Raw genomic sequence first — 20,789 nt, forward strand, 5'->3', positions numbered from 1 at the left:
ACAATGGGCAGTCACCCAGGCCGGGCGGGTCGGAAGCCAGGCTGCAGCGCTCCACGCGCGTTTCCATTAAACCCCACACAAGGATTAGCCCTACTTAATAACCTTTATCCCTCAGCCCATGTATCTCACAAGTAAGAAGGCTGAACTTGGAAGAACATTTTTTACTGGAACTGGGGAACTGAGGTTTGATTTTTACAAAATCAAAGCAAGCCTTCTTGTCTTCATTTTAAATTCTCTGGGTATTACCTGAGTGTCTCTCTTACTCATTTTTTAGTTTGATATTTCCAAATTGAGGTTTTTCTTTCAAAACTGTCCTTCTATCAGCTGGTATAATGCCTGTGATCTGTGTTTTGTTTTCCATTGAGGCCCACTTGTGTGTTTGAACCCTCTCTGGAGGAAATACTGTTACGAAATAAAAGGAGGTATACTCAGCCTCCCTCTCTCTCTCTCTCCCCCTCCTTTTCTTTTTATTGCTGACACTCTTACAAATGTCCCCCAGTGCTCAGCCTTTCTAAGGCTCATTCCAGCTGAGCACATGTTGGGTAATTATATAGTTAGCAAATCTACAAAGACCGTAAACAAGAAAAAAATCAGCTGGCTATGAGTATAATAAATAACCCAATAAAGGAGAAAATGAGAATTTTGGGAGTGTAACGTGTGTTTGAGTGATCAGACAGGACCCCAAATGTTTGGTGAGCAGTCTCTCCAGTCACCCTGGTCAGGCCCTTGGGAGCTCAATGCTGGGCCCCACTTGGGGTGTCCCCATGGCCAACCAAGAAGGGGACAGTGCAGACTTTGGGGGAGAGCTGAGCATGTCTCCTACGTGTCTTGCCCACGTCACCCGGACAGCCATGGAATGGCCCCTCCCACTCAAACTGTGGCCACAGTCCCATTGTCCTGTCTCTTTCCTGAGATTTTGCTTCAAGATTTTTGTAATTTCTTGTTGAAGCATTTTTGTGATAGCTGCTTTAAAACCCTTGTCAAAGAATCCCAACATCTGAGCCATTCCTGCAATGACACTGTGATTGTGTTTCCTCATTGCAGTTGGGGTTTTCCTGGTTCTTGGTATGACCAGTGACTGTCCAACTTATCCTGGATATTTTGGGCATTGTGTTACAGATTCTGGTTCTTGTTGGAGTTGTCGGCGTTAGCAGCCTTCCTCTCACACAGTATCTCATGGGTAAACAGGTGGGTGGGGCAGAACAGAAAAGAGACTTCATTTAATTTACAACAAATGCAAGTCATTCAAGGTTTTAGAGGAAATGTCTGCTCCCTCAGTTGGGCAGGCGGTTAGGGAGCAGCTGGCACAGATGTGCGCACAGCAGCATGTGAGAGAAGCCCAGGACAGGTCTCTCACCTGGAGGAGCTTTCAGGCCAACTGAAGAAGCCAGGAGATGAACAGGAAACAGTGAGACATAACGTGTCTGTGTTTCTCCGTAGCAGCTCGTACGACACTTGGTGCCCAAAGACTCCCAGTTACTGCACATTAACTACAACCTCTCCTGGTTTTTGTTAGCTATTGTGTTGAGCAGATTTCACACCACATCACAGTAGATTCACCGCAATAAACCCCCTGGGCCTGCCCCTTGGGTCAGGGTGGACTCTTTCTAAGGCGGCTCTGTCTCTCACAGGCCACGGCTCCACTCAAATACGCAGAATCTCAAACAAGTGCATGACTCGGGTTTGGAAAAGGGGGATTTACATGTATAAACAGTAGGGACCAACTAGCTACTGTGAATAGCAGAATAAAGCCACACGAGACTTGCCATGACAAGGAACAAAGTGGAAGTATGCAAATCGGGTGCCCTGGAATTCAAAGTTTGATGAACAGGGACTTTGAGAGCAGTTTCTAAAATCAGGTAGCCATGGAGAAATGAGAATGAAGGCCAAGTGTGTGTGCATGTGTATGCATGTGTGTGTGTATGTATGTGTGTGCATGTGTATGTTTGTGTGCATACAAACATATATATGAGTGTGAATGTATATGTATGTATGTATGTGTGCATATATGTGTGCACATGTATATGTGTGTATGAGTATAGGTGTATCTGTATGTATGTCTGTGCATATGTGAATATGTGATTTTGAAGGAAAGAATGCAACTAATATTCATATCAGAATCTAGAGAGTTCGTTTCTCTCTTTTTTAATCCTTGCCAAGGGATATGTTTCTATTGACTTTAGAGAAAGGGGAAGAGAGAGAGAAATATCAATGTGCGAGAGAAACATTGATGGGTTGCCTCCTGTACATGCCCCAACTGGGGATCAAACCTGCCACCTTTTGGTGTGCAGGACGATACTCCAACCAACCGAGCCACCGGGCTAGTTCATCCCTCTTTTTTAACTTTTATGGTAACCCTTTTTCACTTGAATAGAAATTGCATTTTTTGTTTTTACAAACAGAAAGTCTCCCTGAAAGCATTTTGATCGAAGCATCTCCAGGGCCCCTCACTGCCCTGACCATCCTCCCAGGGGTTAGGTTGCTAAGGAAATGCCGTTGTGACATTCTTACCACAACTGTATATCTAAACACATACCCCACACCCAGGATGGTAAAAGTGGGACATTTCTCGTCAGGCTTTCAGCCAGTGCATGTAGAGGACTGAGATCAGGTGCCCAAGTGCCTAAGACCAGCCACCCTGTAGGGATTTGGAACCTGGTTTCTGAGAATCCTTGGCGGGCTCACAGCATGGAGGCTTTTCTGCAGAGGACCTCACCTCAGGCCTCCTGGGGCCTTCAAGAAGTGCTTTGTGGGTGAACACAAAGCCCGGACAGGCCAGCAGTCCTGGGGTGGAGGAATGAGTTGCTCTGTGTTGGGGGCAGCAGGCAGCCCGGCAGCCCAGGCAGGACAGTAGGCCCATGGACCCAGGTGAGCAGGGACATAGCTGGAGTGAGGACCATCATACCCTGCTGGACAGCAAGACCCCCTGGAGTGCCCGGGCAGGGGGACTGCACCTGAGAGACGCCCGCAGCAGAGGTCCCCAAAGACCCATGAAGAAGCCCCATAACGAAGAGTGGCTGTAGGCACCTGCCTGGCTGCTCAGAACCGCCCTGCCCACCTTCCTCCCGCTTCAGCCTCACCCCAGGAGCCAGAAGCCAAGGCTCACTGGGGAGGGCAGGAGAGCTCAGAGCAGAGGGTGGGAACGTCCCTTCAGCCCAGCTAGGGAAAAAGTTTGAAGTAACTAGAGTCCCGATTGTCACATGGATGGCCAGGGCATTTAAGTTAATGCCATAAGTCCACTGTTAGTTAAAGTGGCTGCAGGCAGATGCATGGTGACCTCTGGGCAGGGAAGCAGCAGGGCGTGGACACGGGGCTGGTGGGGTGCCAGCAGCATCCCGGTTCTTGCACCTGTGGGGTGTCTCTGGGTGTCACATGTGGTCATTGACTAAGCATCCATGATTCATTTTCTCCATGTGAAATTTCATGATTTAAAAGTTTTTTAAAAATAAAGTGACTATAGGACTTTTGATTGCCTATGTGTGAATACATGAGGCCAACCTGAGTTTGGGGGTAGGGGGTGGGGAGTAGAAAAAGACCAGCCTGAACAGACTCTGAGAACCAGCTGAAGTCGCAAGTAAGTTGCTTTTGTGATTATATCCCAACCGGCCTGCGAGTTCAATGGAATAACTACTTGTTCACAGGTTAAGCCAGATTTAGCCATAAAAACAATGAACAACGTTTTAGGATATTTCCTATGCAATAATTTGAGACATACACTAGAAAAAATTATTTGTTGTTTATCTGAAGTTCAAATGTAACCGGCTGTCCTGTGGTTTATCTGGCCACCTAACCATAAGATAAAGGGAGAAAGATCCTCGCTGGTAAATCTGGGACAACAAAAGAGGGGCCCCACCATCAGGCACCGTGGGGCCCAGACAGGCACATGGTGATGGTGGCCAGAGCTGAGGCTGTTTAAATCACCCTTCAGGGCCATGGGGACCTAGTGCAGAATAAACAGTTTTAGAACATCAGAAACAGGTCTTTCTTGCACCAGAATGTAGTGAACTGAAATATATTGCCATTACCTAATCCACATATACTATTCTAGAAAACAAAACCACACTTAGAGAAGGGGGCAGCAATTTGTCCTGTTAACAGCTCAGCATCCCTCCACCCCTGGATCCCTCATCTTAGGCCTGCCCAGGGAGATGTACCGGGTGGTAGTTTTGGATCACAGACCAAAAAGCACTAGATGCCTGCCCAAAACCCTTCTGGAGCATCTACAAAACCACATGACAGCCAGGAGAGAAGGATCATTCTGGGAAGGTTTATTTCACCAGTCCAGAGGTGCTTTAAAGTCTTCATGTGCATAAGGTAACTCTAACGAACACACGTGAAATGTCTCCACTAAACTAGAGTCTACACTTAACAATCATCTGTACCTCATACAACTGCTTAGGGGACAGGTCATCTTTCCTACACAGGTTCTAGAGCAAACAGAAGGTAGTTGGGTCCTAGTTTTGGCCAGCAACCCTCCAAAGCCATTGATTGTCAAGATCTACTCTTCTCCTGAGGGTGCAGGGGGAGCTGGTGGCATGTCCCTAGGGCCCTGGCAGCAACCAGGTGGCAGAAGGAACAGGAGCTGGGTGTGAAAGGGGACCAAGCCAAGGCCCACAGTCCAGCTCTCTCTCATGGTTCCCCAGGGCCCGAGGGCCATGGTCTATCACCCACTGGACCAACAAAGAGAAGGCCTCCACCAGGAATAGGGCTCTTGGAAGTTGCAGTTAAGGTGCCAGGAAACCCAAACTGAGCATCCTCTCTTCTAAGCAGCCATCTGCCCCAACTGCCCACCACCACTGCCAACTTGCATGTCCACAAGGGAGTCTGGACAATTACGCATTGTTGCTGTACTCTTTCCAGGAACCATTGTTGTGTCTTTTTTGAGTGAAATGGGGCAAAAGAAGTGGACTATTTACAAGCTGGAGCTCCTTCCCCCGGGGCTGGGAAGTCTAGTGGCTCTGTGCCTCCTTTCTCCTGCCCCTGCTGTGAGCAGCTCAGCAACACAGGGGGCCCGGCCCAGGGAGCTGCCTGTCACCGCCAGTGGGCTCCACTGACTCAAAGAGGCCTGTTCATCCTGCCAGCTGCAGAGGGAGGTCCCTTTTCTTCCACATCTAGGAAATCAGACACATTCCTGACTTAGAGGAAGGAGTGGCCTCCTCCACGGTGATGCCCTTCATGTCATTGGGCATCTGCCCATCAGCACACCACACGTTCAGCTCCCCAAAGACACCAGTCTCAATCATCTCCTCCTGCCAGGGAATGGAGCAGTTGCCGGTGGCAAATTCCTGGAAGAACTCCATATCGGCTTTTTCAAAGACCACACCTTTGACTGTGGAAAAGGCCCCTACGTCCTGGATGTTCTTTGCATAGACAGTTCTGGAGTCTGGGATGAAGGGGGGTATCAGCATCCCTGTCAGAAGACAGAAAACACAGATGTGAAATGGCACACGGCGGAAGGCAGCAGCCATCTGCCAAGGAATCCTCCCTGCTTGAAAGACAGGGCCATGGTCTGGCTGCTGCCCTTCCTGAGGGTGTCTGGGTTGCTAACAAAGAAATCAGCATACCCGAGAGGGTCCGGGGCCTCCCTCACAGAGCCCCAACATGAAGGACAGTGTGTTCTTGCCCTACATGGTCTTCACCCCTCATCCTGTCGCACCCACTCTCACTGCAGACCCCAGATACACCCTCAGGTCAGCCTCCCCCAGGTATTGCCGTACGCAGGTTGGACACCTGCAACCCAATACGCTCAGAGCTGAACTTCTCATCTTTCCAAATCCAGCTTTTCTCTGTAACCTGCTCAGGAGTCATGATTCTCCAATCGCTAGATACAGAACTTAGGTTGCCCAGGACCCCCACCTAGACTGACCCTGCCTCCCTCTCACCTCTCACCCCATCCCTCTTTTCATCTCGTGGACCCTGGGCTGTCACATCTCAGGACTAACTTCCTGGCTCAGCTGCTCCTGGTTCTGATCCCTCAGAGCTGTGTGTCCTCACACCATCCTGGGCTGGTCTTGACAGCTCTCCTGGTGGAGCCCACATTCAGATCAGCCAGGATCCACCTCTGCTCTGACCCTTCCCTGCAAAAGTAATTTTTCTTACTGGAGCATCTACTACTCACTGCTCTGGAGCTCCTGCCATCTAGTCACATGTTTGCATGTCCTGGCTGTGAGTTCTTGGCATGCAGTTGTGTCCTACACTTGTGTCTCACAAACACATGCGCACAAGCACACACACACACACACACACACACACAGAGGATCTTGCATGTGACACTTGATAACAAATGCTGGTTGAATGAATGAATTTCTCCCAAGCAGACAGCTTGAGCAATGCTGCCTTGATGTGGATCATGGGATCCACGAAAAGCAGGGTGTGGAAATGCAGAACAGCAGACTTGGATCAAAGGTAAGCCAGCATATTCCCTACATATTATATCCAGCCTTTTCTGAATTCCTTCAGGTGTTCCAAAAGGCCTAATCGGGTAACATTCAATCCTGGGATGCATGCGGGATGAATAGAGTATAGAAGGTGGTGGCTTTACTAGGGGCAGGAGGGTAGCTATTGGAAAAACATCAACCAGGCGGTCCTGCTCTGCCGACATTGAGCTAAGCCCAGATGACGCTAACAGGATGGGTCAGGCAAGCAAGAGTCACCTAACAGACCCACCCCCTGCAGACCCCCAGATCCAAAGGCATGCTGACAGTACCAGCCTCAAGCTGCCTCCAATTAATGTCTTTAAAGAGGGGGTTGACGCGGAGCCCATCACAAGTCCCATCTCTAAACCCCAGGCGCTTCTCCGGGTCCTTCTCCAGCAGCGCCTCACAGAAGTCCTTGCTGGCCTGGCTGAACTTGTCTGGGTACTTGACGGCCTCCGAGAGGATCCTCTGCTTGAGCTCCTTGTTCTCGACCTGCACAGGGGGACGCACAACATGTCAAACCCCTGCCAAACCCACCAACGTCACCAGAGCCGACCCTGTTGGGAGCTGGGCTGGGCTAGCGCTGCTGTCAGAGAGAGGCCTGCCCCTCACAGAGGCCGCGGGAACTCCCGGTGCGCTCTCCTTCCCAGCACAGTAGCAGTTAAAGGGCTCAATATCTCCTTGAAAGAGTGAAACCCTAAAGGTACTGGTCAGAGCTGGGGTGCAGCATAGTTTAAGGAACATCATTTATAACCGCTCCTTAGCTACTGGAGAGAGAAAAAACCCAGTAAATAAAAGGTCAACCTCACAGACCCCAGCTGGCAGAGAGCCTTCCAACTGGACAGAAACCTGGGGGGTGTCTATTTCGCTTTGTTTTGAACCAGCTTTATGGAGTATAATGTATGTACCACAAAGCCTCATCTTCAGTGACCCGAGCAAAGGGTTTGATCAATCTCCAGAGACTCCGCCACCACTATCACCCCAAAAGTCCCCTGTGCCCTCTGCAGCCCACTCCACCTCGACCTCAGGCAGTCACGGACCTATTCCTCTCACAATAGATTAGACACGCCTTTCCTAAAATATCCTAGAAATGAAATTATTTAATGTAACAAGTTTGAGGTCCATGTGTGTTGTGGATGTATGTAGGTCCCTTCTTTCCTGTCTCTATGGTGTCTGTTCTACGGTACTGATGGGCCACGGTTGGTTCGCTTTGAGCATCTCATAAAAGCCCATCATGCTTATTTACACACAGATAATAGAGGTTGTGGCTGGGGCGGTGGGAGCTGGGAGCTTCCATCGTGGCCCTCACCATTTGTCTTACTTTGCTCTTCTGAGCTGCTGGAAGTCAGGAGAGAGAATTGGTTACTAGAGTTCAAGGTGGAGTTGCAGAGACACAGAGTGCCTGATGTGTTAGTCATGTGAGCACTCTCTCATGGGGGACAGGATTGGGGCCTGGGGCAAACACTCTGGGAGGTCCAGGCAGAAGGAAGTGGTGGGCGTGACCTCCACACAGACTGAGGCGGGTGAGGTGCCACATCTAAAGACTGCAGTTCACACCAGGCCCTCACCGCCTTTCTCACCCAGCCTCCTCATTTCTGGTTTATGGAGACAACTGAGGCAAACACCCAGGAAAGGAATGTGGGAGGCCAGGGTCAGGGCACAGCATGGGATGTGTCACAGGTCACAGCACCTCTCATCCTGAAATGCTCCTTTTGTCCAGAGCTACATGAGATGAAGTCACTGTGTCCCCCCTTTTCTGCCCATGAAGAACCCACCACAAGAAGCCTAGTGCTCAAGATTTAAGCAGCTCTCCCACAAGGGAGGGTCATCACCAGGTCAGCTACGGTGACACCTGCTCTTAGGACACCCACCCAACAAGGAGAGTCAACCCCAGGACAGCCACAGGGGCACTGGCGAGGCCACCTCCTACCTTCTCTCCCCTGGCTCGGAAGGGTCCTCTGGCCGCGATCATCTCATACAGCGTGACCCCCAGGGCAAAGTAATCCACAGAAAAGCCATACTCCTCACCCCGCAAGAGCTCGGGGGCCATGAAACCTGCCAGGCAAGAGCACAGTGTGGACTCAGAGACGCAGCAGCATGGTGGTGAGCACAGAACCGATGCTCCATATGCATACAGTGACATCTGGGGCAGAAATCCTCTGTGCGGGGCTGCCCTGTGCACTGAAGTGTTGAGCAGCATCCCTGGCCTCTACCCACTAGTTAGCACCCCTCCCCAGTTGTGACAACCAAAAATGTCTCCAGACGTTGCCAAGCGTCCTAGATACAAATTATCCTCGGTTGAGAGCCTCTGTTCTATGCCCCCGGTGTGAAGCCTCCTCTCCCTTAGGTACACCATGGCAGACAGAGCAGCGGTTCTTGCTTCCCTCTCAGACACGAGTGTGACCTATGCAGCTAAGGGTGTGTGTGGTGACGAGTGTTGCAGAGACAGCCACTACAAGATGCTTCCTGAAAGGACACAAAGGGACAGATTTAAGCCAAGATATTCCAAAGAAGGAGGGGTATTGTCCCAGGAGCCACACTTGAGGCTGAAGCTGAATGGTGCTCACAAAAGCGAGGCTCTCAGAACTCAAGGAGGCCTTGTTCTCGACAGATGCGGGTCCATATATCAGCACCGTTTAGCAGCACTTATCCTAGCTGACCCCCCCCTTCCATGCTTACTGTGTGGCAGGTGAAAATACAAAGGGATCTCATTTAATCCTCCAAACCCCAAAAAGTAAGTGCCACTATTTTCCCCCTACTATTAGGAAACTAACTTGCTCACGATAACATAGATAGTAGGTAACAGAGAATGATTCGGACCCAGGCATCTGAGCTTTGAATCCCTACATAATCCTTTGGTATGGTAGCTAACCTGCTACTACTCCACCTAATGGTCTTTCTATAACTTAGTTTTCGTTTGTATCAAAATTATTCAGGTATATGAAGAATTAGCTAGTTCCACAGGGCCTGACCCCTCTCCCTCCACCTCATCCCCATCTCAGTATTCTTTTAGCTGGTTATTTTGGAATTAACATCCATACCTCTAAATGACAAGCTTCTATTGCTGGATTTGCAGCTCCCCTGGGGGACTCTCCAGTTGACGCCTTGTTCGGGAAGCTGAGGGTCTGTTCCTCTCCCATCCACCACCCCGCACACACTTCTCCCTCTTCTCTCTCCTGATACATCATCTGGCTGGTCAGCACTCAACTCAGCTATTCCCCACTGAACCAAAAACTAAGCCCCGGTTATATTTCCTTTAGGACATGCTTTTATTGGTTTTCTCAGATTACCTTATCTTTTCTTTCATTTGCTTAGTTCTATGTCCTTATTATCAATTTGACCCTAAATTCTCTGACGGTTCTCCGATACTTGTCATGTCCTGATATGTTAAATATTTTATCAACTTCATCCTCACCAGAAAGTCTTCTAGAGCTTCCTAATCTGCTCTAATATGGACCCTGGTATGCAGCCACCAACCTAGAATCTCCCTGTCACCCTGAAACCTTTTGTCTCCTTGTGTGACCTCTTTCTAAGATACTCCCCTTTTCCGTTGACTCCCTTATTTCGATCAAGTAGCTTCCTGAGGAAGGGTGCTGAAGTAAGTTTATGAGAACTGTTGTATCTGAAAATGCCTTTATTGCGCCCTAATACTTAACTGATAGTTTGGCTGGATATAAAATTCTAGGTGGGAAATCATTTTCTCTTTTATTTCTAGGACATTTTTCCATTGTCTTCTCACTTCCAATATCACCCATGGGGATGAGAAAGTGTAGGCAACTTCTCCTAGGTCACAGAGATAGATGGTCTTAGAGCCTGGAGTCTACCTGTGCAGCCCAGTGCTAGGTTCGTGTTCCTAAGTACTGTGCTGTCTGGTTGTTATATGTCCTTAATCACATGCTTTATGCCTCTGTCTCAGATAGAAGATGTCATGTTCAGCAAAGCAAGTAAAAAATTGTCAGACACCTGTGCCTGGCTCAGTCCAACTTCCGGGAGCAGGTCAGATGCCTACCATTACCTCGTCTGTTCCCATGCCATGTCAGTGTCGTACTTCAGGTTTTGGGGCCATGTGCTGAGTTGCACATGTTGAAGGTCAACAAGATTTGGGCCTCCACTCCCTAACTGCGACCTGTGTAGAGGCCAGACCAGCATGTGGAAAAAGTAGACAGGCCAGTCTACTGGGGCCACTCCCTGAGACCAGGGGCAGGTGTTTCTGGGCACGGGCTTCTGTGCTTAACTGACTTTAGACATTCTGAAGTAAGCAATGCTAATTGTGTCCATTTATTTTTTATTCTTCCTGGTCCTTCAATATACCCATGCTCCTGGTAAGTTTCCAAGAGGGAGATGCACTTGGCAATGCCAACCAAGCTGATGTGACTGCTGAATCATTTCTCCCCAGAGAGGTTACAGGAGTCAAATTCTAAAAAACCTCCTGGCCCTGAATACACCTTTGTAAATTCTGTTTTTCAGGGAATTATGTTATTGTCCAGATTGCTCAGGCTTTTTGAAAAAGATATGTTGAACTCACCACAACTTCTAGATTAAAATGGGGCCCAAGAGACAGGCCAATCAGACCACAGGGACACGATCACCTCCTGTGACAAATAACTCAATGGCACCTCTAGTCTGTTTCACCCAACTCAGTCCCAAATGATGCATCTTTTTGTATCCTTGGGGTCTTACCTGGTGCCTGGGGCAAAGCAAGAGCCAACAAATTTTTGTTGTTTGAATGAATAAATGAATGAACTAATGCTACTTCAGTCTAGTTACTAATTCTTCCACATATTGACCCATCTCCCCCTCCTGGCTGAAAACTCATTGGGAACAGAGAGCATGCTTTATATCCCTTCTGCATATCCCACTGGGCCAGCACAGCACTAGCCAAGATGAGCCCCCTGTTCATGGTCAATTGCAGAGGGTCAGAGGCTCTGGCTCTAGGTGGGGCCTAGGGCTGGTACAGTGCAGAGGGGCTGAAGAAGAATCCAGGAAGCAGTCCCCTGTGGCTTTGCTGGATGCCTCACCTTCTAAGTTACCCTAACTTCAGCATCTACTGTGGCTATTTGAGGGTCATACCCCTCACCTGAGCCCAAATTCTCAGAGCCACACCTGCATGATCCCGTCCAGAGAACCACCCACCTGGAAAGCTTCTCCCTCTATTCAAAGTAAAGCAGGTGCTCAGTGGCCACAGCAAAGCCTACAGCACCCTCTGGTGGCGGGCGGGGCCCTCACACTCAGCACAAACAAGGTCAGGCTATATCCTTGAGGTCAAACTACTTCAAATCCTGGCTTTGAAGTTTTCTGGACTTTCTCCTAATAATCTGAATCACCCTGAAATATTGTAAGTAGTGTTTCCACCCACATGCTCGTGCCAGTAGTGGAACTTCATAGATTTTGGCTGAGGATCCAGAAAATTCAAGATTGGACCTTTTTTTAAATAAAGCCACAGATGAGGACAGACACTGTGGTAACAGGTACAAATCCCAAAAAAGCCCAAAGCCCAAGGATTGGGAGGGTTCTGTGACACAAATCAAGAAAGCCATCGAAGGTAGAAGCTTTCATATCAGAGGGTGCAGCATGGTAAAACCAACAGTAATTTTTCAGGTGGGGAGGGGCAGTCCCTACAGGGGGTGAGGGCTCCTGCTGCAGCTGTTCGAGCCCACTAGCCAGTCCTTCTGGTTTTGCTATTTGCTCTGGGGATGAGGGAGCCACTTCCCTACAAATCCCCGGTCTTCACTGTGCCACTCACCCCAGGCCATGGGGACCCCCAGGACCCCCAGAGCCTCACTTCTCCTGAGAGAGGCTGCTCCCATACTTGCTCTCACACCCTTACCTGGGGTCCCTGCGTAGCCCTTAGTCTTGGTTTGCCCTTCCTTCAGCTCCACGGCCAGCCCAAGGTCAGAAATTCGGATATTGCCTGAAAAGCAAACATGGGTTGAGGTCATATGAGGCTCCACAGAATAAAGGCACCTGGTGTTTCTGGAGCCCACAGGAGCCAAGAGCCAGCCTCTGCACACATGAGAGAGGTCTCAGCAGCCAGGTGCCTCTGTTCCCCAACCAGGTAACAGAGGGACTGAGGGGTCCCATCAGCGCCTGCAACCTGAATTCGAAGCATAATCCACCCAAGTTCAGCTTCCTCCTCTGCTTTCTCTTCCCCAAGCTCTGCAGCAATGGTCTTTGAGAATGCCCATGCATTTGTGTGACTTGGTGACCGAAAGGGCGGGAAATCTAAATGGATATAAAGGAAGCCTAAATCTCTGTTAATTTTCTGCTAGGAATCCCAATTTGACTTCACATAGAAGGCAGGAAGGAAAGAGTGACAGAGTGAGAATTTGGCCATAAAATATTAACTATTTACCAGACACTATAGACATCCTGGCTTAACTCCCTGTAACTCTAGGTGCCTCGTTATGGACCACATTTCATCAAAGGCCACCCAAAATCTCCATTTGGAGACGATGCCATTCTGATGCAAAGGCTAAAGGAACAAAGAACAAATTTAAGAAGTGTCTTGGTGCCACTGAAAGCTCTGACAGGCATTTGTTAAAACCAACCCATCCCCCTACAGATGACCCACGGGGCCACAAAGTGCAGCTGGGAGCAAGCAGAGGCCGGGAGGGGAGCCAGGCCGGGAAGCCACGTCACCTTCGTCGTCCAGGAGCACGTTCTCAGGCTTGAGGTCGCGGTAGACGATGCCCCTCCGGTGCAGGTGCTCCAGGCCACTGATGATCTGGGCCGTGTAGAAGACGGCGCGGGGCTGCGGGAAGCCAGGGCTCTCCTCGTCCACGTTGTAGATGTGGTACCTGGAGGCAGACTATGCGGAGGCCTGTGCTTTTCTGGCACAACTACAAGAGTGTGGGTTGGGATGGAAGTGAAATCTCGGGAAAACAGGGAGGGCCTCAGAATCCCATGTTGTGTCAGTAAAGTGTCCGGTCATTTGGGGGCCGTGGTGTTATCCTGAAGAGCCTGCGGCAATGTCAAGACCCCCGGCAGCTGGTGGCCACACCCTCAAGGCCTTCACCAAGGTGTCATGGGGGGAATGGGGCCGCAAAGTACACTCTCTCTCCTGCCTCCCCAGACCTGGCCTGCAGAGGCTGGGAGATGGGCCCCAGAGCCATTCTCCATCGATAACCAAACAAGTAAGGGCAGAGGGAGGCGGAGGAAGTCCGCATGAGCAGCCCAACTTACGCCAGATGTAAGTAGTCAATACGGAGTCACGGACAGGTGCCGGTTATTTCACCCAACCCGAGCACGCAGACAGGCCCCTGGGTGGGCCTGCAGCAGGAACCTCCTCCCAGCCTCCCCACCCCGTAACTGTCCTTTCTCATGTTCTCCTCTATCACGCTTTACACGGGGGCAAAACATAACAAATAAAAGGAAATAAATTACTTAAACTAGATAGTAACCAGGGAGAATAGAGGTAGACCTGGAAACTTTAAAAAAACACAAAGAGCCCAGCCGGGCGTGGCTCAGCGGCTGAGCATCTACCTAGGATCCAGGCGATCGGGGTTCGATTCCTGGTCAGGGCACATGCCCGGATTGCGGGCTTGATCAATGACTCTCTCATCATTGATGTTCCTAACTCTCTCTCTCTCTCTCCTTTCCTCTCTCTGAAATCAGTAAAGATGTATTTTTAAAAAAAAAAATCTTTAATAAAAAAAAACAAAGAAACAATAGAGAAACCCTTGAATCAGCCTGAGCACAAGACAGCTAGAACAATAACATAAACAGCTTTTATATTACACTTATAGTCTAGTCTAGTGTAGTATAGTCTAGTGTGGTATCGTCTAGTGTAGTGTGGTCTAGTATAGTGCAGTGTAGCACAGTATAGTATATTTTAGTGTAGTATAACGTAGTGTACTGCAGTGCAGTATAGTTGAATACAGTGTATAGTATAATACAGTATAATGTGCTACTATATTGTAGTGTAATACAGTGTATCTTCGTATAGTATAGTGTAGTATTATAGTATATATTATAATGTAGTATAATGTAGCATAGTACAGTACAGTGTAATGTGATAGACTAGAGGATAATATAGCAGCATGGTATTGTATAATGCGGTATAGCACAGCACAGTATAGTGGAGCAGAGCAGAGCAGAGTATAATGTTGCAGTGTGTGGTGCAGCAGAGCGAGTGCGGTGCGGTGTAATATACTATAATGTAGTATAGTATAGCATCATGATAATCTCTGCTCTAAGTCAGGTGATTTGCACCTCCTAGACCCTTCTGTTCCTCTTCTGTGTGACCTCACGTGGGTTACTCAGTCAAGGCCTCAGAATCCTCAGCAGGAAAATGGGCCCAACAAACTTACCTGCGGAGTTCAGTGGAGATGGAACTAGATGGGAGAATGTAAATAACAGCAACAGCAACATCCCCCCTTTTGAGTAAGCAACTGTGACACTCTTAAAGCGTCTCACACCCATTCACCTACTCCCCACAACCTCTGAACACCAGTGTTATGCCCGTTTCATGGACCAGTACGCTGAAGCAAGGGTGGTCAGGTTGCCCAGCTTGCGAGTGGGTCTTTTCCCCTCTGAGAGCCAGTGATGTGATTTTCCCTGGGAGCCCAGAGCGGGGCCCTCAGATCCCTGGCAAATCCAGGCACCCTACATTGCTGCCACCCTGGTTCTCTCTGCCGATGACAGGCAGAGCCATGGTTCCAAAGGTGGTCACATCATGTTTTCAGTTCTGCCATCATGCCCAAGAGTGGGTCATTGATTAAGTTAGTCTTCATTTACCATCCTTGTTAATACAAGGTCCTCAACTCCCATGAGGTCCCCACCACTCCTCTTTATTCATTCATCCAACCAGGACTCGACCCACAGCTTCATGTTGCTGCCACCCCCACAAACGGCCCCCCCGCCCCCTCCACACAAACCTGTGGCCTAGAGAACCACAGCACCCCCCTGGGGTTCCTGCATTTCACATGGGACTGAGGACACATCATTTTGAGTATCAGCAACCGGCAGACAGAAAGGAGTAGATTTTGATGTGGGCTTTTTCTCAGGTGTCACCGTGCTCCCTGCACCTGGGAAGCAGCTCTGTTGGGCCCCAGAGGTCCCCTCCCTAAGCTGAGCCACTTGAGCCCTCCAGGTTCCCAGCTCCCACGTGGAATAGAGGAACCCAATTTACCTTAAGTCACCTCCATTCATGATGGTCATCACCAGACAGAGGTCAGTTTTGGTTTCAAACGCATAGGCCAGAGAGACAATAAACCTGCTGTGTACCTTCGCTAGAATCTTCTTCTCTACCATAGCGCCCTGAAAAGCAAGACGTAGAAAAGTACCCAGGTTTAGGCAGGGAAGTGACGTTGCCAGAAAAAAACAAGTTCCGCAAACCAGAAAGAATTCCAATAAAATAGAAAATGAGTTTCAAATACATTTTAAAAGTGGTTTGCACAAAGCAATTGCAAATAACTTAAAATCGGACATGCAAATTAGTCATGCACAGAGGACTTCAGGCTTGCTGGAGCCTCCAGCAAGTCAGATTCCAGCCAAACCTTAAAAGTGTCAGGTGAGGGTTCCAGCCTGGCCCAGTTGCCTGTTCAGTGCTGACTTTCCTTCCCCTCCTTTCTTACATCTCACCAATCATCCTGCCCAAAATCTCAGCCCCTTTTCTCCTGGCCACACCTCTGGACAGCAGACAGCAGAGGTCCCAAGCCACTCTGTACCTCTGTTCATTTTCTATCTTTATTTTAAAACTGCATGATATCCACTAAACATGTTTTTTAAAGTTGTGTTTGGATTAAAAAAAAAAAAAAAAAAAAGCAGAATTCCTTTCTGAAGGAGGAATTCATGATGTTGGAAGAGGCCTCTTTCTATCCGCACTGCATTAGAAGATTTGGGGTTGATTTTACTTTGTATTAAGTTCAAGGAGGGTCCTGAACTAAGGAGATAAGAGACTGCAGTACTCTAATTGTTGGATTAAAATTATTGGCAGCCCGGCTGGGGGTGGCTCAGCGGTTGAACGTCCGCCTAGGATCCAGGAGATTGGGGTTCGATCCCCTGTCAGGGCACATGCCTGAGGGCTCATCCCCAGTAAGGGGCATACAGGAGACAGCTAATCAATGACTCTCGTCATTGATGTTTCTATCTCTCTCTCTCCCTCTCCTTTCCTCTCTCTGAAATCAGTAAAGATATATTTTTTTAAAAAAATTACTGACAGACAGCAAGAGGGAAGGATGATACCTTTCCCCAAAGTCCCACAGGGAGAGCACCAGCCAGCAACCCCAGGAGGGGTGCTCCGTGGTGGCTGCTGTTTATCCCAAAACCTGTGTTTGCCCCCTACACAATCTGCACTGTGCAGCGGAAAAGGGACAAAGAACCACATGAGACAGAATGTGCAGCTGAGAGATGAGTTCCTAGGACACTAAGCAGCTTTCGCTGATCCTGCCTAGATGGGGCCTGGCTCCAGTTAAAGAGAGCGGACCCCACTCGGAGCGACCTGCCTGTGCCTGCCTCACCCCCTGTCCCCGGAAAGCGGCTGTACTCGGGGAGCAGCCTGCACCCGGCATCACAGACAGGCTCGGCCTCCCATAAAAGACTGGCATCAGCCGTGGCTAGATACCCTGTGCATTCTCCATCACGGCAAAGCCAAGGCTTGGGGAGGTTCCAGAAAGTCAGAGTGGAGACTCGGAGAACAATCCCCCGACAGCCTCCCCAGCACTGCTGTGTTTTGCGCTGCTGGTGGGAAACCGAGGATGACAGGATGTGGCGCATCACCCACGCCAGCAGATGCAAAGGCCGCTTTACGAGGAGGGACATCAGCAGACCTGTTTGTGTGCAGAGCGTGAGGCTGGTAGTTAATAGCTGCTGGACAAACTGAGCCACAGGCCGGGGGGGCCCCAGAAGCCACACACTGCCTCCTTTTGTCACCCCGCTCCAGGCCAGGCCCACAACTGCCGGGCACAGATGGGGCTGGCTCAAGTCAAGGAGACTCAGATGGACTAGAAACCAGCCAACAGCTGCACAATGGAAGGGTCTTGGTGTCCAAACGGGAACGTGAGCCAACCAGCCCGCCGAGGGGAGCTGCGAGGAGCGGCACAGAGCACCTGAGGGCCCTCCTGGCCACTGACCCACCCGCCCATCTGCTGGATCTAAGAGCGAGCCCTCCACTGTGCACAGCTGTGCTGCCCACCTGGTACCCCTTCCTTTTCTTCAGCCTCTTCTTGTTCAGCTTTTTACACGCGTACATCTTGCCAGTCGCCTTCATCTGGCAGGCGGACACCTCCCCAAAGCCACCTTTCCCCAGCACCCTGAAGTCCAGGAACCAGTCCTCGCCTGTGGGCTGGGCCTCCAGCCACTTCCACTGCAGGAACCTCTGGAAGTACAGGCTTCCCAGGTACTCTTGGAACGGGGCCTGGCTCAGGTGGGCCAGGGTGGCCAGCAGGAGGGGCTGGAAGAGTCCTTCCCTGCTCTCCACAGACCCCTCCTGGACCTTCACCACTGTCCCTTCGTCCAGGAAACTGCAGAAGAGCTTGGCCTGGGGGTCCAGGTACTCAGCCAGGATGGCCTGGGCCTTCTGCGGCCTCAGGTCGTCATCGGTCGTGTCGTAATCCTCAATGTCCTTCCAGAGTTCCAGGGCCGGCACGTGACTCTTGCTGGCCTTCAAGAACTGCTGGAAAAGCCGCTTGCCAATGGGCTGCTCGGAGCACACATTCTGGAACTCCAGGTCCAGGCTGTCCCGGAGGGCCTCGCACTTGGAGAGTGGGGGCAGCCTGAGCTTGGCCCGGTACTTCTTGTCCCGGGAGGATGGGGCACTGCTCCCATCGAAGCTGCCCCGGGCAGCGATGAAGGCAGAGTTGGCCACCACAGTCTCCAAGGACCCGAAATCCATCCCGGCGCCCTCCTCCCACCACTCAGGCACCAGGAGCCATGAGCTAGCCCTCGGCGCCAGTGTCCAGAGCAGGCCTCACTCGCTGCCCTTGGCCTGTGCCTGGTCCCAGCTCCAGGGACAGGAGGTGTCCGGAAAGGTAAAAGGATGACTGGGGGGCCACACCAGGAGCTCCCCCCCCCCCCCGGGAGCCCAGCTGACACAGCTCAGGCTAAATCCCAGCCTGGGGTTATGCAGGATGCACTTGGGGCGGGGCAGCCAGCAGGTGCCAGAAAAAGACAATCCCCTAAGCAGCTCCCAGAAAGATTAGAGGGGGCCTGCAGGGCTCCTTCCTCAGAAACCAGCTTTGTCTTGACAAACTCCAGGACTCCCTGGGAGCATCTCCCCGAAGCCCCAGAGATTCAGTCTTTCTAAGCTGCCCTGTCGAGCCCTCTGGCCTCAGCAGCCGGGCAGAGTGCCCATTTGTTTCCTTGAAGGGACTGGAGGCCGAACTGAAGGGGAGGCAGGAGAAATGTTAATTTATAAGGATGCCTGGTTTCTTTCCCCACTATATTTTATTTTTATCGTAAAGAAAATTAGCAAGTGAGAAGAGAACCTGCTGTAATAGGAATTTAGAGAGTGGGGGAATGCAGTGAACTGCTTCTTAGGGTGTCCACCAGTGAACAATCAGTATGTGGGGGCTGACACTTGTCCTGACCTGAGAGCAGCTGTGCTCCTGTATCATGCTGCTGGCCCTGAGGACCAAAAGTAACCTCGGCACTTGCTGAGAAGTCAGCTCCGCATCAGTTCCTTCCCCTCACCTGGGGTTTGCCTGCAAAGCCAAGGTAACAAGAAAAGCATTCAGGTGAGATTAGGACAGGGAAGTAGGAGACACCCCCGAAGCTACACCCAGTGCTGAGGCTCCACGCAGGAGTGAGAGGAGAATGGAGGGGCCAGGGACACATCTGGGGCACACCGGGACACACCTGAGAAATACCTAGGACACACCTGGGATTCACCTGCGGCACACTTGGGATATACCTGGGCCACATGTGGGACACATCTGGGGTATACCTAGGGAGACCAGGACCAACAGAAATGTCAGCTTCATGACATCACAGCCTTGTCTGTCTATTTTATTACACAGTAAGTGCTCAGCAAATGTTTGGGAAAGAATGTCAAGGCAGTGAGTAGCAGGTGGTTATAGTTTAAAGAGGAAAGGAAATGAAGGGTTCCAGAAACAAAGAATGCCCTAGTCAGAAGAGTGTAATAGCTGAGTTGTATGGTAACTAACTGCATGTTTGGTATTTTAAGAAACTGGCAAACCATTTTTCCAGAATGGCTCTACCACTTTACATTCCTACCAACAACATATGAGGGATCCAGTTCCTCAGCATACTCCCAAGCATTTGATGTTCTCACTATTTTTTTATTTAGCTATTTTGATAGATGTGTAGTGGTATCTCGTTTCATTTCTGATATTGGCTATTTGTCTTCTCTCTTGCAGTAGGTTTGTCAATTTTATTGGTCTTTTCAAAGATCCAGTTCTTTGTTGTTTTACTGATTTTCTCTTTTGTTTTTAATTTCATTGGTTTCTGCTCTTATCTTTTATTTCTTCCTCCTGTTTGCTTTCTCCCCCTTCTTCTTTTTCTAGGTTTTCGAAGTGAAAACTTAGATTATTGATTTGAGACTTTTCTTCTTTTCTAATATATTAATTTACTGCTATAAATGTTCCTGTGACCACTGCTTTAACATTCATTCAGTTCCATGTATTTTTTTAATTTCCCTGAGACTTCCTTTTTGACTCATACATTATTTAGAAGTGTATTGTTTAGTTTTCACATGTTTGGGGGGGTTTTCTGTTACCTTTCTGTTATTGTTTCTAGTTTGATTCCACTGAGGTTGTAGAACACATTTTGTATTATTTCCATTTTTTTTCAAATTTGTTGAGCTTTGTTTTATGGCCCAAGATGTGATCTATCTTGATAAATGTTCCATGAACACTTAAAAAGAAAGTGTATTCTGCCATGGGTGGGTGGATTATTCTACCAATGTCAATGGCATTCTGGTGGTTGGTGATGTTCTTAAGTTCTTCTATATCCATGCTGGTTTTTCTATTTAGTTGTTCTATCAGTCGTTGAGAGAGGAATGTTGAAGTCTCTAACTAAAACTGTGGATTTGTTTATTTCTCCTTTTAGTTCTATCAGTTTGCTTTACATATTTTTCAGTTCTCTTGCTTGGTACATATACATTTAGGATTGCTATATCTTTTTGGTGGATCAGCCATTTATTACCATACAATGTCTGTCTCTAGAAATTTTCTCTGCTCTGAAGTCTCTATTATATGATATTAATATAGCCACTCTTACTTTATATGATTAATATTTGAATTATGTATCTTTTTCCATTTTTTCCCATTCAACCTGCCTATATCATTGTATTTGAGGTGAATTTGTTGTAGGTAGAATATAGTTGAGTCATTTTTTAATCTGCTGTCTTTTCATTGGTGTTCTTAGACCATGTACATTTAATGTAATTATTGCTATGTTAGGGCTCAAGTCTGC

At 49.2% G+C, this 20,789-nt stretch overlaps 1 protein-coding gene across 1 annotated transcript; it reads right to left on the reverse strand.

Annotated features, from left to right (window-relative positions):
• Positions 1–5,111: 5,111 nt before the first annotated feature.
• On the reverse strand, positions 5,112–18,249 carry GRK1 (G protein-coupled receptor kinase 1; the record flags this gene model as incomplete). The annotated part of the gene is made up of 7 exons (XM_081128513.1): positions 5,112–5,410; positions 6,707–6,908; positions 8,347–8,471; positions 12,244–12,327; positions 13,056–13,213; positions 15,547–15,674; positions 17,551–18,249. The coding sequence occupies 7 exons, from the start codon at positions 18,247–18,249 to the stop codon at positions 5,112–5,114; spliced, it is 1,695 nt and encodes a 564-aa protein (XP_080984639.1).
• Between the last annotated feature and the right edge of the window lie 2,540 nt (positions 18,250–20,789).

Source organism: Miniopterus schreibersii, assembly GCF_964146895.1.
Source record: "Miniopterus schreibersii genome assembly, chromosome: 2".
NCBI classification, from domain to species: Eukaryota; Metazoa; Chordata; class Mammalia; order Chiroptera; family Miniopteridae; genus Miniopterus; species Miniopterus schreibersii.